The sequence below is a fragment of the Cherax quadricarinatus genome, chromosome 16 (assembly GCF_038502225.1).
Source record: "Cherax quadricarinatus isolate ZL_2023a chromosome 16, ASM3850222v1, whole genome shotgun sequence".
NCBI classification, from domain to species: domain Eukaryota; kingdom Metazoa; phylum Arthropoda; class Malacostraca; order Decapoda; family Parastacidae; genus Cherax; species Cherax quadricarinatus.
The window spans coordinates 11,131,593-11,151,371 of record NC_091307.1 but is presented as its reverse complement, the minus strand read 5'-3'; the positions used below and the strand labels follow the sequence as shown (position 1 = coordinate 11,151,371).

The following is a 19,779-nucleotide window of genomic DNA, read 5'->3' as shown; positions in this document are numbered from 1 at the left end:
TTTGCAGATGATGTGAAGTTAATGAGAAGAATCAAATCGGACGAGGATCAGGCAGGACTACAAAGAGACCTGGACAGGCTACAAGCCTGGTCCAGCAACTGGCTCCTTGAATTTAACCCTGCCAAATGCAAAGTCATGAAGATTGGGGAAGGGCAAAGAAGACCGCAGACACAATATAGTTTAGATGGCCAAAGACTGCAAACCTCACTCAAGGAAAAAGATCTTGGGGTGAGTATAACACCGAGCATATCTCCTGAGGCGCACATCAATCAGATAACTGCTGCAGCATACGGGCGCCTGGCAAACCTACGGATAGCGTTCCGATACCTCAGTAAGGATTCGTTTAAGACTCTGTATACCATCTACGTCAGGCCCATACTGGAGTATGCAGCACCAGTTTGGAATCCACACCTAGTCAAGCACGTCAAGAAATTAGAGAAAGTGCAAAGGTTTGCAACAAGACTAGTCCCAGAGCTACGGGGATTGTCCTATGAAGAAAGGTTGAGGGAAATCGGCCTGACGACACTGGAGGACAGGAGGGTCAGGGGAGACATGATAACGACATATAAAATACTGCACGGAATAGACGAGGTGGACAAAGACGGGATGTTCCAGAGATGGGACACAGACACAAGAGGTCACAATTGGAAGTTGAAGACTCAGATGAATCAAAGGGATGTTAGGAAGTATTTCTTCAGTCATAGAGTAGTCAGGCCATGGAATAGCCTAGAAAGTGATGTAGTGGAGGCAGGAACCATACATAGTTTTAAGGCGAGGTATGATAGAGCTCATGGGGCAGGGAGAGAGAGGACCTAGTAGCAATCAGCGAAGAGGCGGGACCAGGAGCTGTGACTCGACCCCTGCAACCACAAATAGGTGAGTACACACACACACACGCACGCACACATACACACACAGACACACACATGCCACACACCACACCACACACACAGAGGCGGGGCCAGGAGCTCGGACTCGACCCCCGCAACCTCAACTAGGTGAGTACACACACACACGGACACACACACACACACACACACTACACACACACACACATGCACACACATATACAACAGGCCTAGTGTCTAATCGACATGTGCCTAGGACAAAATGGTAACTAACTAACTATATATATATATATATATATATATATATATATATATATATATATATATATATATATATATATATATATATATATATATATATATATATATATATATATATATATACAGTGGACCCCCGCATAACGATCACCTCCGAATGCGACCAATTATGTAAGCGTATTTATGTAAGTGCGTTTGTAAGTGTATGTTTGGGGGTCTGAAATGGACTAATCTACTTCACAATATTCCTTATGGGAAGAAATTCGGTCAGTACTGGCACCTGAACATACTTCTGGAGTGAAAAAAATATCGTTAACCGGGGGTCCACTGTATATATATATATATATATATATATATATATATATATATATATATATATATATATATATATATATATATATATATATATGATAGCAAGAGAAATGGACCTAGTAATATAACGATAGCAGCAGCAGAGGCAGTATACTCGTTTATATGATTACAGCAACAGAGGAAAGATGGATTCAGTAGTATGATGATAGCAGATGAGGAACACATGTGCTACAGTTTGGCATCTTTACTAATTACATCATTTTTACACCTCATCTGTTTCCTTTGTATTCGACTGACAAGGCCTACCTGTGTAGGTGAAATGTTTCAACAATAAAGATACTAAACTGTTGAACATAGTGTCTTATTCATCTAACTGCTGGTATTATATACCATTTACATAATTATACATGTCTGATAAATATAATGATAGGAGCAGATGCGGGAGATTCGTTTATGATGACAGCAGCAGCAACAGCAGGAGAAATAAACTCAGTAACATAACAGCAGCAGAAAACTCCAGGTAAATGCTAGACACGAAAACATTGGCAACTCGCAGTTTAGTAACAGAAATGAAAATGTCTTGTCATTCTTAAACAAGGACATTGGTAGCAATCTAATGGTTATAATTACAACCATAATTTTTAAAGTGTTGGACCGGTCAGCCAGCGGAAGGTCTCGATCAGATGACCAAAAGCTCCAGCTGCGGGTCATCATATGACTAAGATACGCGTCAGGAAAGATTTGTCCTGTTTCCTGACAAACCTTACTGGATGGACTGAACACATCGATTCCAGACTGAGGGACTAATTAGGGCTCATGACTGTTCAACTGCTTCCCAGAATACATAAGGAGGATTACCAACAGACCCCCCCTGACTGTCTTCAAGAAGGCACTGGACAGGCACCTAAAGTCAGTACCTGACCAACCGGGCTGTGGTTCGTATGTCAGCTTGTGTGCTGCCAGCAGTAACAGCCTGGTTGATCAGACCCTGATCCACCACGAGGCCTGGTCTCAGACCGGGCCGCGGGGGCGTTGACCCCCGAAACCCTCTCCAGGTACACTCCGGGTAAACCTCAAACTCCTCCTCTCCTAACCCATTTCTACTTTGTATTGGACTGATAAATCCACTGTGCGGCGAAACGTTTCTTTGATAAAGATTCCCATACGTTGCATAAGTGTCTCAATCTTCAACTTGTCGGTTTTCAAAACCATTCATCACAAACCTTACTTAATATAACCTGAAGACGTTGATGTGCAAAGTGTGGGGCCCAGGAACCGATCCACACACATATGTATGAAGGTATTCTTGATTCTAAGTTTTGGTTTTTGTATTATCTGTACCACTTATACATCTGCTATAACAAATATATCGCTAGACATTTCAACATGAGAAATACTGACCTCCCTCGTAGAGTACTTTAACCAAAACATTTACCCACCATAAATCATACCAATTGCAATAACCTTAAACTCCAAGTACTGAATTATAATATTAAAAGAATAAGCCTAGCACATAGAAAAAAATCGTACTCCCTAAATTCTAAAGTTCTTTCAAACTGCTTCTGTTGGAGCCCGGGCTCAACGACAAGTTGTCCATGATATTCAAAACGCAATAATTTTTTTAATTAGGCCTCCCACGGGAGGTATTATCAGTCTCACCTTACTGAACGTGCTTTATCAAAATTCCATGTTTTTTGCAACTCAGTCATTATATGATTAGCTTTATAGGTGTTATAATGAATTACATACCAAGCCTCGTTCTAAATTCGCATAAGAATTAGATTTAGACATATTACAGAAAACAGCCAGGTTTACACCGGTCAATTCATCCATCATGCAGGAAGAAAAACATATCTATGATACTTCCTGTAAAATCAGGAGACCTATTTTCAATCCCTACGTTATCGTTTCATTGCAAAAAAAAAAAAAGGAATTTAGAGACAATTCGTTTACAAATATTATTCAAGAAGTGAAATATTTCATTTACATTACCAAAGAACTCGAGAAAATTGCCTTAGTTTTGCCAAGTGTAACTCATAACTAGTGTAAATTGTTTAATAAATTCTTTGTATAAAAAGTTCCTACTGTTGTTACTAAATCTATAATTCCTTTACCTCATTATTACTTTAAAGTGTTTGGTTAATAAATTGTTGCCTTGTCTCGACTCATGAATCTGTAATCATCTGATTATCGCCCCACACAATGGATATCAGGTGCACAATAATGCTATCAGAATGTTTCCACACCACATTCCTCACCTAGTACACCGACAGTTCCCACACCACCTTCCTCACCCTGTACACTGACAGCTCCCACACCACCTTTACCCTGTACACCGACAGTTCCCACACCACCTTCCTCACCCTGTACACTGACAGCTCCCACACCACCTTCCTCACCCTGTACACTGACAGCTCCCACACAACCTTTACCCTGTACACCGACAGTTCCCACACAACCTTCCTCACCCTGTACACTGACAGTTCCCACACCACCTTTACCCTGTACACCGACAGTTCCCACACCACCTTCCTCACCCTGTACACTGACAGCTCCCACACCACCTTCCTCACCCTGTACACTGACAGCTCCCACACCACCTTCCTCACCCTGTACACTGACAGCTCCCACACCACCTTCCTCACCCTGTACACTGACAGCTCCCACACCACCTTCCTCACCCTGTACACTGACAGCTCCCACACCACCTTCCTCACCCTGTACACTGACAGCTCCCACACAACCTTTACCCTGTACACCGACAGTTCCCACACCACCTTCCTCACCCTGTACACTGACAGCTCCCACACCACCTTTACCCTGTACACCGACAGCTCCCACACCACCTTTACCCTGTACACCGACAGTTCCCACACCACCTTCCTCACCCTGTACACTGACAGCTCCCACACCACCTTTACCCTGTACACCGACAGTTCCCACACCACCTTCCTCACCCTGTACACTGACAGCTCCCACACCACCTTTACCCTGTACACCGACAGCTCCCACACCACCTTTACCCTGTACACTGACAGCTCCCGCACCACCTTTACCCTGTACACTGACAGCTCCCACACCACCTTTACCCTGTACACTGACAGCTCCCACACCACCTTCCTCACCCTGTACACTGACAGCTCCCACACCACCTTTACCCTGTACACTGACAGCTCCCACACCACCTTTACCCTGTAAACTGACAGCTCCCACACCACCTTTACCCTGTACACTGACAGCTCCCACACCACCTTTACCCTGTACACTGACAGCTCCCATACCACCTCTACCCTGTACACTGACAGCTCCCACACCACCTTTACCCTGTACACTGACAGCTCCCACACCACCTTTACCCTGTACACTGACAGCTCCCACACCACTTTTACCCTGTACACTGACAGCTCCCACACCACCTTCACCCTGTACACTGACAGCTCCCACACCACCTTTACCCTGTACACTGACAGCTCCCATACCACCTTTACCCTGTACACTGACAGCTCCCACACCACCTTTACCTTGTACACTGACAGCTCCCACACCACCTTTAACCTGTAAACTGACAGCTCCCACACCAACTTTGCCCTGTACACTGACAGCTCCCACACCACCTTTACCCTGTGTACTGACAGCTCCCACACCACTTGTACACTGACAGTTCCCACACCACCTTTACCCTGTACACTGACAATTCCCACACCACCTTTACCCTGTACACTGACAGCTCCCACAATACATTTACCCTGTACGCTGACAGCTCCCACACCACCTTTACCCTGCACACTGACAGCTCCTACACCACCTTTACCCTGTACACTGACAGCTCCCACACCACCTTTACCCTGTACACTGACAGCTCCCACACCACCTTCCTCACCCTGTACACTGACAGCTCCCACACCACCTTTACCCTGTACACTGACAGCTCCCACACCACCTTTACCCTGTACACTGACAGCTCCCACACCACCTTCATCCTGTACACTGATAGCTCTTAAGCCACTTCCACCTCGTACATAGAATGTTTCCACACCACCTTCCTCACCCAGTACACTGACAGCTCCCACACCACCTTCATCCTGTACACTGACAGCTACATTAACTTCCTAACCCTGTACAATAACAGTTTCTATACTGCCTTCCCCACCTGTACATTGCCAGTTCCTACAACGCCTTCCTTATCCTCTACACTGAGTTTCTATATTCCTTTCCCTGACTGAAATATACATATGACATTACTGATCGACATGTAATCATTAATGATCGCGCCAGAATGAATCTTCTTTGCTGGATCAAAGGTTGTCTGTCCAACAAAAAGTCTTTCGTGTTATTCCATGGGCATACATGCTGATGTCGGCACTGTAGTTGCTAATTCCAGATCTTAATGTTATCTCCTGTCCTCTGAATCAAGGGTGGCCCATGTAAATCAAAGAAATCGTTCGGTGGTAAAATATCTTTAACTGCTGTGCACTACAACTGAACATTGCACACTGGGGTATTATTTGATTTCTTGATTATAGCCATGAGGTTATGTACGAGTCCCCTTACTAGTCTGAGCATCCCGGATTTCTTAATAAATTCCGCATTCAGTTACTGTTGTATAATTGCAATATGCCCTTACAACAATAATTTTCGTTACATTATTATTATTATTATTATTATTATTATTATTATTATTATTATTATTATTATAAAAAGAAGCGCTAAGCCACAAGGGCTATACAGCGCGAGGGGGGTTGAAGAGGGTTGGAATAGTTTTTAAAATGCAGTATTAGAATGTGGGGCATAAGTTTGTGGTTATAGGAGGGTGGGGGCAGGAGGAAATAGGAGTGATTGTTGGAATAATTTTCGTTACAGGAAATAAAGACAACTCTTGATAGTTCAAATTCCGAACACCATGGTAGCCTAACAAATTTCTACAAATTTTTAAATTAAGTTCAATCTATAAATTGTTTCCTTTCATCGGAAGGTAACCAAATTGATGTGATACCTATAGTGACCATTTTTTTATAGTTTATGTACTTACCCAATTGTGGTTGCAGGGGTCGAGACTCAGCTCCTGGCCCCGCCTAATGTATGTGTGTGTGTGTGTGTGTGTGTGTGTGTGTGTATGGAGACTTTAAATCAATCCAACATTTACTAACTGTGTAGCCACGTAGAGTGGCTACACACTTTGATCACTAGGAATGTTTTATTTTTTAAGTGGAATAGCAAAACAGATGCAGATTTTTTTTACTTATCTTTTTAAATAAAATCCAAATTAAAACATTGAGAATAAAAAAAATATATAATTTTGGTTCTAGAACTTACATCGATGGTCAGACTATTTTCCCGCCTTTTGAAAACGTTAGTCAACGACCAACTTCTGAGGAGAGCGGGTGTTGCTGCTGATCATCTGGTTTTTCTTTACCATAGAAGCTTGGAGTCAGAATGGCTTCCAGCACACTTCCTAGAAGCAAGTTACACCAAGAGATTCAGAAAATGGTAGGCATAAACTATTTGCAATAACAATCTTCATTTACCTTTTTTTTTTATTTGCATTAATTTTTGTAGGATCATGGGGAAGACGCTGGTGAACCTGGGATTCCTGGGACCAAGAGCAACGGCTTTTGGTCCCAGGAACTGAAGCTATTTTTTCCTTGGCTCCTCTCCTTGATTCTGGTGGGGGACTATTGATCCAAGGAATGGACCTAGCCTCCCTTAGATCAAAACTTGATTGCCATCCATTCCCCACTAAGCTCCAACGGGGTTGTCGCTTCCAGTAGTTATCCGTAGGCGCTGTATAACCCCTACCGGTTTGGTGCTCCCCATTAATGTAATAGTAATAAAAAAAATAATCCCTTTGGATGAAACCTGATTACCTCTAATTCCCAAGGCGCCATATGACCTACGTGACTAACGCTTCCCAGTGAATGTAATAATAAATACTAGGATTTATAAGATTTATGATGTTTTCCAGGAATGTTCATGTATGTTTACTGAAGGCTAGTGCTTTATGACCCACAGAGGTTTGCTTTTTTTGTTTCTAATGTAATTATATTTTGTGTATGAAGATAATGTATGGGGCAGTATCAAGAAAGGTGACGCCGATGCATATCCCAAGTAGAAACTTTTTATGAGGAAGCGCTGACATAAGGATCATAGCGCTTAAGACTACTAACGTACTATCATGTGTGTGAACCAGTTGAATGTTTTACACTAGCAAGATTGCTGGTCAGTCTCATGAGCATGTAAGATGGCCGGTAAACCTCACAACTTCTTGAATTCCTATGTTTTTTTCCTAGTGCAAATGTTTACAGCACGGCTTATTCTAAAGTTGGGCCGCGGGGGGAGATGATCCCTGGAAATGTAATACACTTTAAACTTGCATTGAAAATTAGAACACAAGAACAGAGAGGGTACTGTTGTAGGGTTACTGGCCAGTATTAGGCAGGACCTCAAACCAAACTTCTCGCTAGCATATTTATCACTACTTGGCAGATTGGGCCATTCGTCTGCAACCTTTCTAAATCTTAATTTAATTCAACTTTAATCTTTTCTTTCGAGTTAATGCTTGGTTAGATATTCTTAGCACCGAATTTATATCTCCTTTATTTATACCCGTCATCAAATGGATATTTTATGAATCTAATTTTTAAAAGGGTAGATCGGCAAGCCAGCGGTAGGCCTTTAATCAGATGACCAAAAACTACTGTAGTATAAGCGTGCCTCAGCACCTGCCTGCTTGCTTGCTGCTGCTGTTGCTCCTGCTACTGTTCCTCTTCCTCCTGCTACTGCTCCTCTTCCTCCTCCTGCTACTGCTCCTCTTCCTCCTGCTGCTGCTCTTCCTCCTGCTACTGCTCCTCTTCCTCCTGTTGCTGCTCCTCTTCCTCCTGCTCTTCCTCCTGCTACTGCCCTTCCTCCTGCTACTGCTCCTCTTCCTCCTGCTACTGCTGCTCTTCCTCCTGCTACTGCTACTCTTCCTCCTCCTGCAACTGTTCCTCTTCCTACTGCTGCTGCTCTTCCTCTTGCTACTGCTCTTCCTCTTGCTACTGCTCTTCCTCTTGCTACTGCTCTTCCTCCTGCTACTGCTCTTCCTGCTACTGCTCCTCTTCCCCCACCTGCTGCTGCTGCTCCTCTTCCTGTTGCTGCTGCTCCTCTTGCTCCTCCCCTTTCTTCTCTTCCTCTTCCTCCTTGCTGGTTACTACAGTTAATAATAAAAATGATAGTCCTCGTTATACAAAATGGATAGAAGTGCCCTGGAAAATTTTAGATTAAGATGCCTAAGTTAATCTTTTAGATTAGAGAGCTCTGAATCTACATTACTGAAAGGCGTAGAATGAGTAGGTGTAATGTTGAAATGTACCTGTTAAGTGCGTTTGTAATCTTGACTACTGCACATAAGATGAGTATGGGGGCGCATAATAAAGCTAAGAATTACTTACTAGTGGAAGATAATTGTAACAAATAAGGTGCTTAAAATAGCTATCAAACTCAAAGGATTCAAATTGAATCCCACTCGAGGGTTCCTTAAGCGGGTAAGACTTCGATCCAAGGAATTTGACCTGTGCTTCCCTTCAAACCTGAATGCCTCCCATTCCTCCCGGCGCTGTATGATCCCTACGGGTTTAGCGCACTTCCATGAATGTAATATTGTAATCAAATTTAATAAATTCAGGTTTAGAAAGTGGGAAAAAAATTCTTTTGCATAGTTGTAGATAGCTAAGATCAACTACCAAACAAATAATTCGAGAAGATATGAATGTGTGTTGGACTGTGATATAGAATTGTTGGGTGTAAATTGGAGATGCATATAATGGGTTAGTAATCTTTCTGCATTGCCTTTTTATTTTCTCATGCCCTTAAATCTGCGTCTTAATATACTCATTTTATAGTTACAAGTAATATTTATATACCTTGTGAAATATTTGCATAGGCGCTTTTTTTTAATTACATTACCTAACAGAATACTCCATTCTACTGAATGCACAGTAAATGACCATATGACCTGTCTTTGTAATACTCATTTGTGCTAAATTGTTATCTGTTTACAATAATGTTTTTACCACTGAATATATCATTGCTTAGTTAATCTTAAGTTAATTTTAAGCCTGCCCATAATGCTCTGCATACAAGGGGCTTTGGTATGTTGCACTGTAATAACTGTATTCCTTTGTACTTCACTGTATCATGTTCAAATTAATAAATAAATAAATAAGGCAGTGGTTCTTAAATCTGATATTAAATGAACACGTCTTCCATGGAGGGGTGAAAGAGCATTTCACCCCTCCATGGAAGATGTGTTCATTTAATATCACATACCTTCAAGTCCCTCCCAAGAAACTCGTTCCTAGTAATCTCTTCCTTAAATCACTTGTTAAAGCAACTGCTCAATAAGAAATTTTTCGCCTAGCTGGTAGTAATAAGTTATCACAAGTTATATACATTGATGGATCTAAACAGGAGTCTTCTGGCAGGGCTGCATCTGCTCTTGCCACCTCCCTAGTTAAGAAGGATAATAAATTTGTTGAACTAGGCATAAGAATTAACAACCGGGCGTCTACACTGCAGACTGAATTCTTTGCAATCCTAATGGCGCTAAAGCTATCTTATGACACTGAGTTTGACTCTTATCATCATTACTGATTCTATGTCATCTCTGAAGGCTCTTGAGTCATATAATGACTCCAACAATATGCTCATTGGAGAAGCCAAGTATAGATACTCAAAAATCCGGGACAAAGAAATTAATGTACAATTGCTATGGATCTCATCACACATTGGATTACTCCTTAATGATAAAGTTGACATGTTAGCCAATAAGAGTACCCAGAAGGAGAATGTAGAATATAACTTTGGTATATCTGTATCTAGCATTCCCCTCAAGGAAGGTTCCTTGATGTTGGTGAGGGGCTCTTGATTTAGGGAATTGGATCTGTGCTCCAGTTCCCCGAATTAAGCCTGAATGCCTTCCACATCCCCCCCCAGGCGCTGTATAATCTTCCGGGTTTAGCGCTTCCCCCTTGATTATAATAATAATAATGTATCTAGCATTAGGAATAATATTACGAGAGAAGTAAATAATGAAAATGATTGTTATAGGAATGCAGTTAGAAGCCTGAGTAGATCTATAACCCACTATGATAACATGAACGTAGATAAGTATGTTTATGGAGCAACTTGCAATGTGAACAGACTGACTGATGTAGTGGCCAGGCTTAGGCTTGGTTACAAGTACTTCTGGCAGTTTGGCAGACACATGATCAAACTAAATGCAAATTATGTGATTAGGCATATGGTCACTGTCTTGAACACCATGTGCTTAAGTCCACTTATTGAGGAATACAGAGATAGTATAATAACCTGTCACGTGTCAAGATATCTTATTAATGAAAATAAGATTCCAGATATAATAAGCTAATTTCCTAAATTTGCTTGTAACAGAAAAGTGAACTGTATATATATGTAGATATAAATCCATATGTACACCTGTTAACCCTTTTGGCGCCTAGTTCCTAGGCTACCGTCCACAGGATGGATATCGGGTGCACAATAAACTAGTCACTTTGGGTAGCGCCCACTATCGCAGTTGGTCTTCATCTCCACACCCCACCTTCCGTCATATGAGAATTTAACTCATATTTCCTATGATTAGATTGTGTTCCTCTTCCTCCTTGTGCTACTGCTTCTCTTCCCTATTTTGTGTATGGTTACTGTAACTTCTCAATTTGCGTTAAATAAAGTGAAAAGTGAAGCGCCTACGAGGCTGCGTTTGAAAGGCGTTAAATGTTATTCAGACAATACGTTCAACCAATCAGCTCGAAGCGAGGAAGTGCAGTCTCGCCAGGATAAAGATAAGTTACCAAAATTTAGTCACTTTTAATGGAATTTCACATTTCGATTGATATTGCTACCACTTACAACATTCTGAATTATCTGCGATGAGTGAAACCTTCCCTCTTCCATGAAAATCCACGTTAAGGCCATTCCTTATTTTTCTCTGGGTTTGCACCCCACCCCTTACCCCCTGGAAATTATTCATGCTTACTTTCCCCCCTCCCTGCTGGTTTAGCGTTTTTTTCCTGATTGATTGAAAACAAAATATGCACTATATAAAGCATTGATGCTGGTGAAAAGATCTTGATCCAGGGAATTGATGCCTTCATCTTCAAATTAAATCTTATTTTTTTTCATACAAGATTAGCTCTTCCTCATGATTACTATAATAATATGCTAATTGAACAGGTTTGGTCATGTTTTATTTACTTTGTATACCTTTACATTATGTTGCATGGACTATACATTAATCATGACCAGGCATTTAGATTTAATTTTCCTACAGTGTGAAGGTTTGAAAAAAATCTTCAAAGCTCTCATTCAGTATGCAGTGGAACAAGCTTCTTCCGAGGGAGAACATACACATCTAAATGAAGTACACACATGTTTTCTTGAAGTGCTTCCATTAATACTCAATGATTTTGAAGGTTAGTATATTCAGTGTTACTAAAGCATTGATAAACATTTGGCTTGGTGTCACTTCTTACCATGATACATGGTTATTGAACAATTTACGTGTTATTTATGGTTTGTTAACTCAGCGTTGAATGATTGCATATAACCAATTATTCAGGCACATCAGTACATGCAGTTATGAGTGAGACATGACTTGTTAAGAGTGAACAAAACGGAGACCCGTTTCTGAAGTGAAAAAGGCTCATAAAAATTCATATTCAGTTTCCAGACATTTATTAAGGAGGAACGTTGAAGTAATTTTGACGTGAAAAATTCCACTAACTCACAAATGCAGCCCCTCTTCGTGTTGTGTCTTAAACACGCCTATCCACCAATAATGACGAACTGCAACACCTGGAGTTTAATAAATATTATCATTTCATTATCACACTGGCCGATTCCCACCAAGGCAGGGTGGCCCGAAAAAGAAAAACTTTCACCATCATTCACTCCATCACTGTCTTGCCAGAAGGGTGCTTTACACTACAGTTTTTAAACTGCAACATTAACACCCCTCTAGAGTGCAGGCACTGTACTTCCCATCTCCAGGACTCAAGTCCGGCCTGCCAGTTTCCCTGAATCCCTTCATAAATGTTACTTTGCTCACACTCCAACAGCACGTCAAGTATTAAAAACCATTTGTCTCCATTCACTCCTATCAAACACGCTCACGCATGCCTGCTGGAAGTCCAAGCCCCTCGCACACAAAACCTCCTTTACCCCCTCCCTCCAACCTTTCCTAGGCCGACCCCTACCCCGCCTTCCTTCCACTACAGACTGATACACTCTTGAAGTCATTCTGTTTCGCTCCATTCTCTCTACATGTCCGAACCACCTCAACAACCCTTCCTCAGCCCTGTGGACAACAGTTTTGGTAATCCCGCACCTCCTCCTAACTTCCAAACTACGAATTCTCTGCATTATATTCACACCACACATTGCCCTCAGACATGACATCTCCACTGCCTCCAGCCTTCTCCTCGCTGCAACATTCATCACCCATATAAGAGCGTTGGTAAAACTATACTCTCATACATTCCCTCTTTGCCTCCAAGGACAAAGTTCTTTGTCTCCACAGACTCCTAAGTGCACCACTCACTCTTTTTCCCTCATCAATTCTATGATTCACCTCATCTTTCATAGACCCATCTGCTGACACGTCCACTCCCAAATATCTGAATACGTTCACCTCCTCCATACTCTCTCCCTCCAATCTGATATTCAATCTTTCATCACCTAATCTTTTTGTTATCCTCATAACCTTACTCTTTCCTGTATTCACCTTTAATTTTCTTCTTTTGCACACCCTACCAAATTCATCCACCAATCTCTGCAACTTCTCTTCAGAATCTCCCAAGAGCACAGTGTCATCAGCAAAGAGCAGCTGTGACAACTCCCACTTTGTGTGTGATTCTTTATCTTTTAACTCCACGCCTCTTGCCAAGACCCTCGCATTTACTTCTCTTACAACCCCATCTATAAATATATTAAACAACCACGGTGACATCACACATCCTTGTCTAAGGCCTACTTTTACTGGGAAAAAATTTCCCTCTTTCCTACATACTCTAACTTGAGCCTCACTATCCTCGTAAAAACTCTTCACTGCTTTCAGTAACCTACCTCCTACACCATACACTTGCAACATCTGCCACATTGCCCCCCTATCCACCCTGTCATACGCCTTTTCCAAATCCATAAATGCCACAAAGACCTCTTTAGCCTTATCTAAATACTGTTCACTTATATGTTTCACTGTAAACACCTGGTCCACACACCCCCTACCTTTCCTAAAGCCTCCTTGTTCATCTGCTATCCTATTTTCCGTCTTACTCTTAATTCTTTCAATTATAACTCTACCATACACTTTACCAGGTATACTCAACAGACTTATCCCCCTATAATTTTTGCACTCTCTTTTATCCCCTTTGCCTTTACACAAAGGAACTATGCATGCTCTCTGCCAATCCCTAGGTACCTTACCCTCTTCCATACATTTATTAAATAATTGCACCAACCACTCCAAAACTATATCCCCACCTGCTTTTAACATTTCTATCTTTATCCCATCAATCCCGGCTGCCTTACCCCCTTTCATTTTACCTACTGCCTCACGAACTTCCCCCACACTCACAACTGGCTCTTCCTCACTCCTACAAGATGTTATTCCTCCTTGCCCTATACACGAAATCACAGCTTCCCTATCTTCATCAACATTTAACAATTCCTCAAAATATTCCCTCCATCTTCCCAATACCTCTAACTCTCCATTTAATAACTCTCCTCTCCTATTTTTAACTGACAAATCCATTTGTTCTCTAGGCTTTCTTAACTTGTTAATCTCACTCCAAAACTTTTTCTTATTTTCAACAAAATTTGTTGATAACATCTCACCCACTCTCTCATTTGCTCTCTTTTTACATTGCTTCACCACTCTCTTAACCTCTCTCTTTTTCTCCATATACTCTTCCCTCCTTGCATCACTTCTACTTTGTAAAAACTTCTCATATGCTAACTTTTTCTCCCTTACTACTCTCTTTACATCATCATTCCACCAATCACTCCTCTTCCCTCCTGCACCCACTTTCCTGTAACCACAAACTTCTGCTGAACACTCTAACACTACATTTTTAAACCTACCCCATACCTCTTCGACCCCATTGCCTATGCTCTCATTAGCCCATCTATCCTCCAATAGCTGTTTATATCTTACCCTAACTGCTTCCTCTTTTAGTTTATAAACCTTCACCTCTCTCTTCCCTGATGCTTCTATTCTCCTTGTATCCCATCTACCTTTTACTCTCAATGTAGCTACAACTAGAAAGTGATCTGATATATCTGTGGCCCCTCTATAAACATGTACATCCTGAAGTCTACTCAACAGTCTTTTATCTACCAATACATAATCCAACAAACTACTGTCATTTCGCCCTACATCATATCTTGTATACTTATTTATCCTCTTTTTCTTAAAATATGTATTACCTATAACTAAACCCCTTTCTATACAAAGTTCAATCAAAGGGCTCCCATTATCATTTATACCTGGCACCCCAAACTTACCTACCACACCCTCTCTAAAAGTTTCTCCTACTTTAGCATTCAGGTCCCCTACCACAATTACTCTCTCACTTGGTTCAAAGGCTCCTATACATTCACTTAACATCTCCCAAAATCTCTCTCTCTCCTCTGCATTCCTCTCTTCTCCAGGTGCATACATGCTTATTATGACCCACTTCTCGCATCCAACCTTTACTTTAATCCACATAATTCTTGAATTTACACATTCATATTCTCTTTTCTCCTTCCATAACTGATCATTTAACATTACTGCTACTCCTTCCTTTGCTCTAACTCTCTCAGATACTCCAGATTTAATCCCATTTATTTCCCCCCACTGAAACTCTCCTACCCCCTTTAGCTTTGTTTCGCTTAGGGCCAGGACATCCAACTTCTTTTCATTCATAACATCAGCAATCATCTGTTTCTTGTCATCCGCACTACATCCACGCACATTTAAGCATCCCAGTTTTATAAAGTTTTTCTTCTCTTTTTTAGTAAATGTCTACAGGAGAAGGGGTTACTAGCCCATTGCTCCCGGCATTTTAGTCGCCTCATACGACACGCATGGCTTACGGAGGAAAGATTCTTTTCCACTTCCCCATGGACAATAGAAGAAATAAAGAAGAACAAGAGCTATTTAGAAAAAAGAGAAAAACCTAGATGTATGTATATATATATGCATGTGCGTGTCTGTGAAGTGTGACCAAAGTGTAAGTAGGAGTAGCAAGATATCCCTGTTATCTAGCGTGTTTATGAGACAGAAAAAGAAACCAGCAATCCTACCATCATGCAAAACAGTTACAGGTTTTTGTTTCACAGTCATCTGGCAGGATGGTAGTACTTCCCTGGGTGGTTGCTGTCTACGAACCTTCTTTTATAGCGTAGGGAAATCTACAACACTATCCGGTGTCAGGTACGACGGGTCGAACCAAGGCGTGCGGAATAATGAAATGTTTCCCATATACCATTCGTGTTTGTTAAGTAAGTTAGTTTATTCAGGTATACAAAAATTCAGTTACATAGATTATCATATATAGCAGCATATGTGTAGAGAACCAAGGATAACCCCCAAAAAAGTCAGAGTGACGTATTTCCACTGGGGTCCTTTTGTTGCCTTATCGATAATATTACATTATAAAAGTTGAAGGTGGTAGATAAGAGACCTAATGATGCTATCGTTATTATGATGTGTATTTGTTAGTAAGTATCAACAGAAGTGTATTTTAAGTGATAGTGTGTGGTGTGTGCACCTGGTGTACGTGATAGCAGTTGTCATACATTGTAACGTAAGTGAGTTTTTCAGGGTACCTGTTCATCTACGTACAGCTGCACAAACACCCATACATACATGCGTACATACACAATAACGTGTGAGTTACCTAGGATGGCCCAAGGAAGTCGGGGCAGTGACATTTTATTGTCATTGCAACATAGCTAGTAAGCAATGTTTTTTTTAAGCACTAAGTAAATTAAGATTACAAACATGTGTAAATATATATGTATATGTTTACAGCTGAAAGCATGGCAGACATGATGTGTCAGAAATATGGAAACCAAGAGTTGCCCGTAAATCAAGAGAAAATGGAATGGGCTATTAGTTTCATGTAAGTATAGATTCTTGTTTTTTAGTAATTAGTATTCAGGGGGTTGAAGTTTTAATATATATGCTGTTGATTTTTAGCAAATTTAAGAGATGTAAATATATTTTTAAGAAAATCGTATGATAATTAGCAAATGAAATATACTTTAGATACTCAGCATTGCTAGACGTAATTTTTGCAAGTATCAAACATATCATTCGCATTCTGTTTCATACTTCTCTTATATGCTGTCAGTAAATAAAATTTAGAAAACAATTAGCTAGTCTTTTCAACAGAACACAAACAGGTATCGTGCCGGGTAAGTTGGAAAAAGCAAATGTGATCCCTATTTACAAAGTGGGAAATTGGTATTTAGCTTTAAGATGTTGACCAATCAGCCTAACCTCCATTGTGGGAAAGTTGATGAAATCAGTAATTGTGTTGGTGTCCTGGGCCGAGATTCTAAATGCTTACAGTTTTGCCAAGAGTCCCTGTTACCATACTCGGTCGAAAGCACCTCAGTGTACAGTGCTGACCATGGATTCATCTATCGACAGATGCCACATAGTGGAGAGGTTTAATTGGTAATCAGCAGCAGAACGACCTTTTCTTAAGAAATATTGACTTAATTTGATCAGTGAATCTCGGCACAGTGTTACAAAGGTTCTCTTGCCTTACGATTTTTTTTTTTTTTTTTTTTTTTTTTTTTTTTTTTTTTTTTTTTTTTTTTTTTTTTTTTTTTTTTTTTTATACTGAGGTATTCAAGGCGGTAGATGAAGGTGATGAATACGATAATGTGTACGTATATGAATTTCAGTGAAACCTTTGATAGAATTCCACACAGGAGACCGATGAAGAAAGTAAGAGTGCATAAATGGGGAGAAATCAGAATGGACTCGTAGGGATGTATCGGATATCCGTATCCGCATCCGCGGAACATCCGCACAATTTCTTACATCCGCACCCGCAATGTAAAACTATTCAAGTGTTTGTAAAAACTATTCGCGTGTTAACATATTTTCTCATCATTTTTTTTTTTTACCTTATCATTCCACCAATGATTTGTCTTCTCAACTTTCTATAACCACAATCCTCTGTGCACTCGAGCACTGCATTCTTAAATCCACATGATACCACATCTATTACTTGCTATTACTCTAGCCCATCTTTCATTCAAATGTTGCTCATACTCGTCATTCTATTTGAGCAGGCTAGGACTTTTAAAATGTAAGGTAAAAGACTGTGCCCAAACAAAGGTCTGATTCATCATTTGGGTGTTATAATATTCAAATCAGAAATGGTTATAGAATTGTAGCCTAAACATAGTACTGTACTTCTTTTTTTTTCACACATTGGCCGTTTCCCACCGAGGAAGGGTGACCCAAAAAGAAAGAAAAAAATCTTTTATATCTGCACCATATCAAATAGGGTGCTATGTATATTGACTCATGATTGGATGCTTCACAATTTCACTCCATATTTAAATTGTCCGCATGTTTTTCTCACTTTTTTAAAGTTAATCATAATCATTAAATTGAAAAATATGCGCCAAACGTATAGGTCATACAGCTCTAGAAGTTTAAAACTATAAAACAAGCAATTTTTTACACATTTTGTTGCATTATTTTAAAATGAAAGTGGATGGCAGCTTTATTATCATATTATTTTTTAGGGAATCCCTAAATACAAATAGGCTATATATCGCCTGGGGAATTAGAGGCAGTTATGTTTAAGCCAAAGAAGGGAAGAGTGGCCTCAATTCCTTGGATTAAGAGGCCTTCACCAGCATAAAGGCACCTTTCTAGATTTGCGGATTGCATCATTTTCATGTAAAAACTTAGAAATGTAAAAAAAAAGGTTACCCTTTCTCTGGTAAGCTAACTGCAGTACCCCTTGTGGATGTTGGTTACCGTTTCTCTACATAACCATTTCATTGAATACCGTTTTTCCATTAATGGCACTACCGTGTTACATATTTCTTTCCTAATGCGGTACTATAATATTGTGCGGAGAAAAATCCTTGTTCTTTGTACTGCTTCAAATATTGGACATTTTACGACGATTCAAATATCTTGGAAGTATATTATAAGGTCTAACTGTGGATATAATAATAATATTAGTATTAGAATACTGCATATTCATGAGGAAATGCTAAACCCGTAGGGGTCATATAGCGTCTGGGGGATGTAATTATATTCATGGGGAAACTCGAAACCCGAAGGGAATGGGAGGTGATCTGGTTTGAGCCAAAGAAGCGGAAGGTAGTGATGATTCCTATAATAAAGAGCCCTTCTTCGTGAAGGATATTTATGGTTAGAGGGTTATTAATCTATTAAGAAAAGAATTGTATACTGCCATCGTTAAGTCACAAATTCTAAAGGTTGTAATCATAATTTATTTCGTGAAATTCCCTTGTAAGTATTGTGATATGTTTTCTGATTGTATTTATTTGTTAGGTACGAAATGAGGCAAGAAATTGAGAGGTTATTAGACAAGTTTATTCTGTATGATCACCTCAGATCTCAAGAGAAAATGCTTCTAGAAGATAGTAAAAATGTTCAAGATCCAAAAAGTCCTCCAGCATATTCAGAAACAGACCAAAAAGCTCATCAAGCATCTTCAGAAACAGATCCAAAATGTCCTCAGACATCTTCAGGAACAGAGTCAAAAATAGACTTGGTAAACCTTACAAACATCTTTTTCATATTTAGTACTTATATTTTCTTTCCTTTGTTTCCTAACAATTTTTATTCCTGTAATGTTTCCAGTTCAGATCGGCTTAGTCTAAGACAGGGCTGCTGGGGAGGTAATCCGGGAAAATGCAGCATACTTAAACATATATTATAATTAGAAACTTAGTATTAATACTACATATATTATAAATTAGAAATTTAATATTAATACTACAATTAATTTAGGTTTTACATGTAGTTTTTAATAGGAAATGTATCCACATTTTTCAGTTACCTGTTGGGTTGTGTAGGTGCCAATATTTGCTATTTTTGTTGAAGAAATTTGGATATTAATTTCCATGCAATAACCTGTTAATGCCCTTATGATTGGCTTCGAATCTTCAGTACTGATTTTTAACTTCACTGGACTCAGCATACAGGGACTGAAACACATCTAGTTTCCAAATGCTTTGAAGAGATCTGTCCCTTTAAGGGGATTATTCTCAATGTTTCAGGTAGTCACTTCTTTAATTTTCAAATGTCTTGAATAGA

General features: G+C 40.0%; 1 protein-coding gene across 1 annotated transcript in view; it reads left to right on the top strand.

Annotated features, from left to right (window-relative positions):
* Positions 1-6,758: 6,758 nt before the first annotated feature.
* LOC128688839 (uncharacterized) overlaps positions 6,759-19,779 on the top strand; it is a 38,488-nt gene continuing 25,467 nt past the window's right edge. Inside the window, exons 1-4 of the mRNA XM_070085404.1 lie at positions 6,759-6,905; positions 11,743-11,884; positions 16,489-16,579; positions 19,012-19,234. Of these exons, the coding sequence (XP_069941505.1) occupies positions 6,852-6,905; positions 11,743-11,884; positions 16,489-16,579; positions 19,012-19,234 (510 nt within the window). The 5' untranslated portion in view covers positions 6,759-6,851. The remainder of the gene's footprint in view (positions 6,906-11,742; positions 11,885-16,488; positions 16,580-19,011; positions 19,235-19,779) is intronic.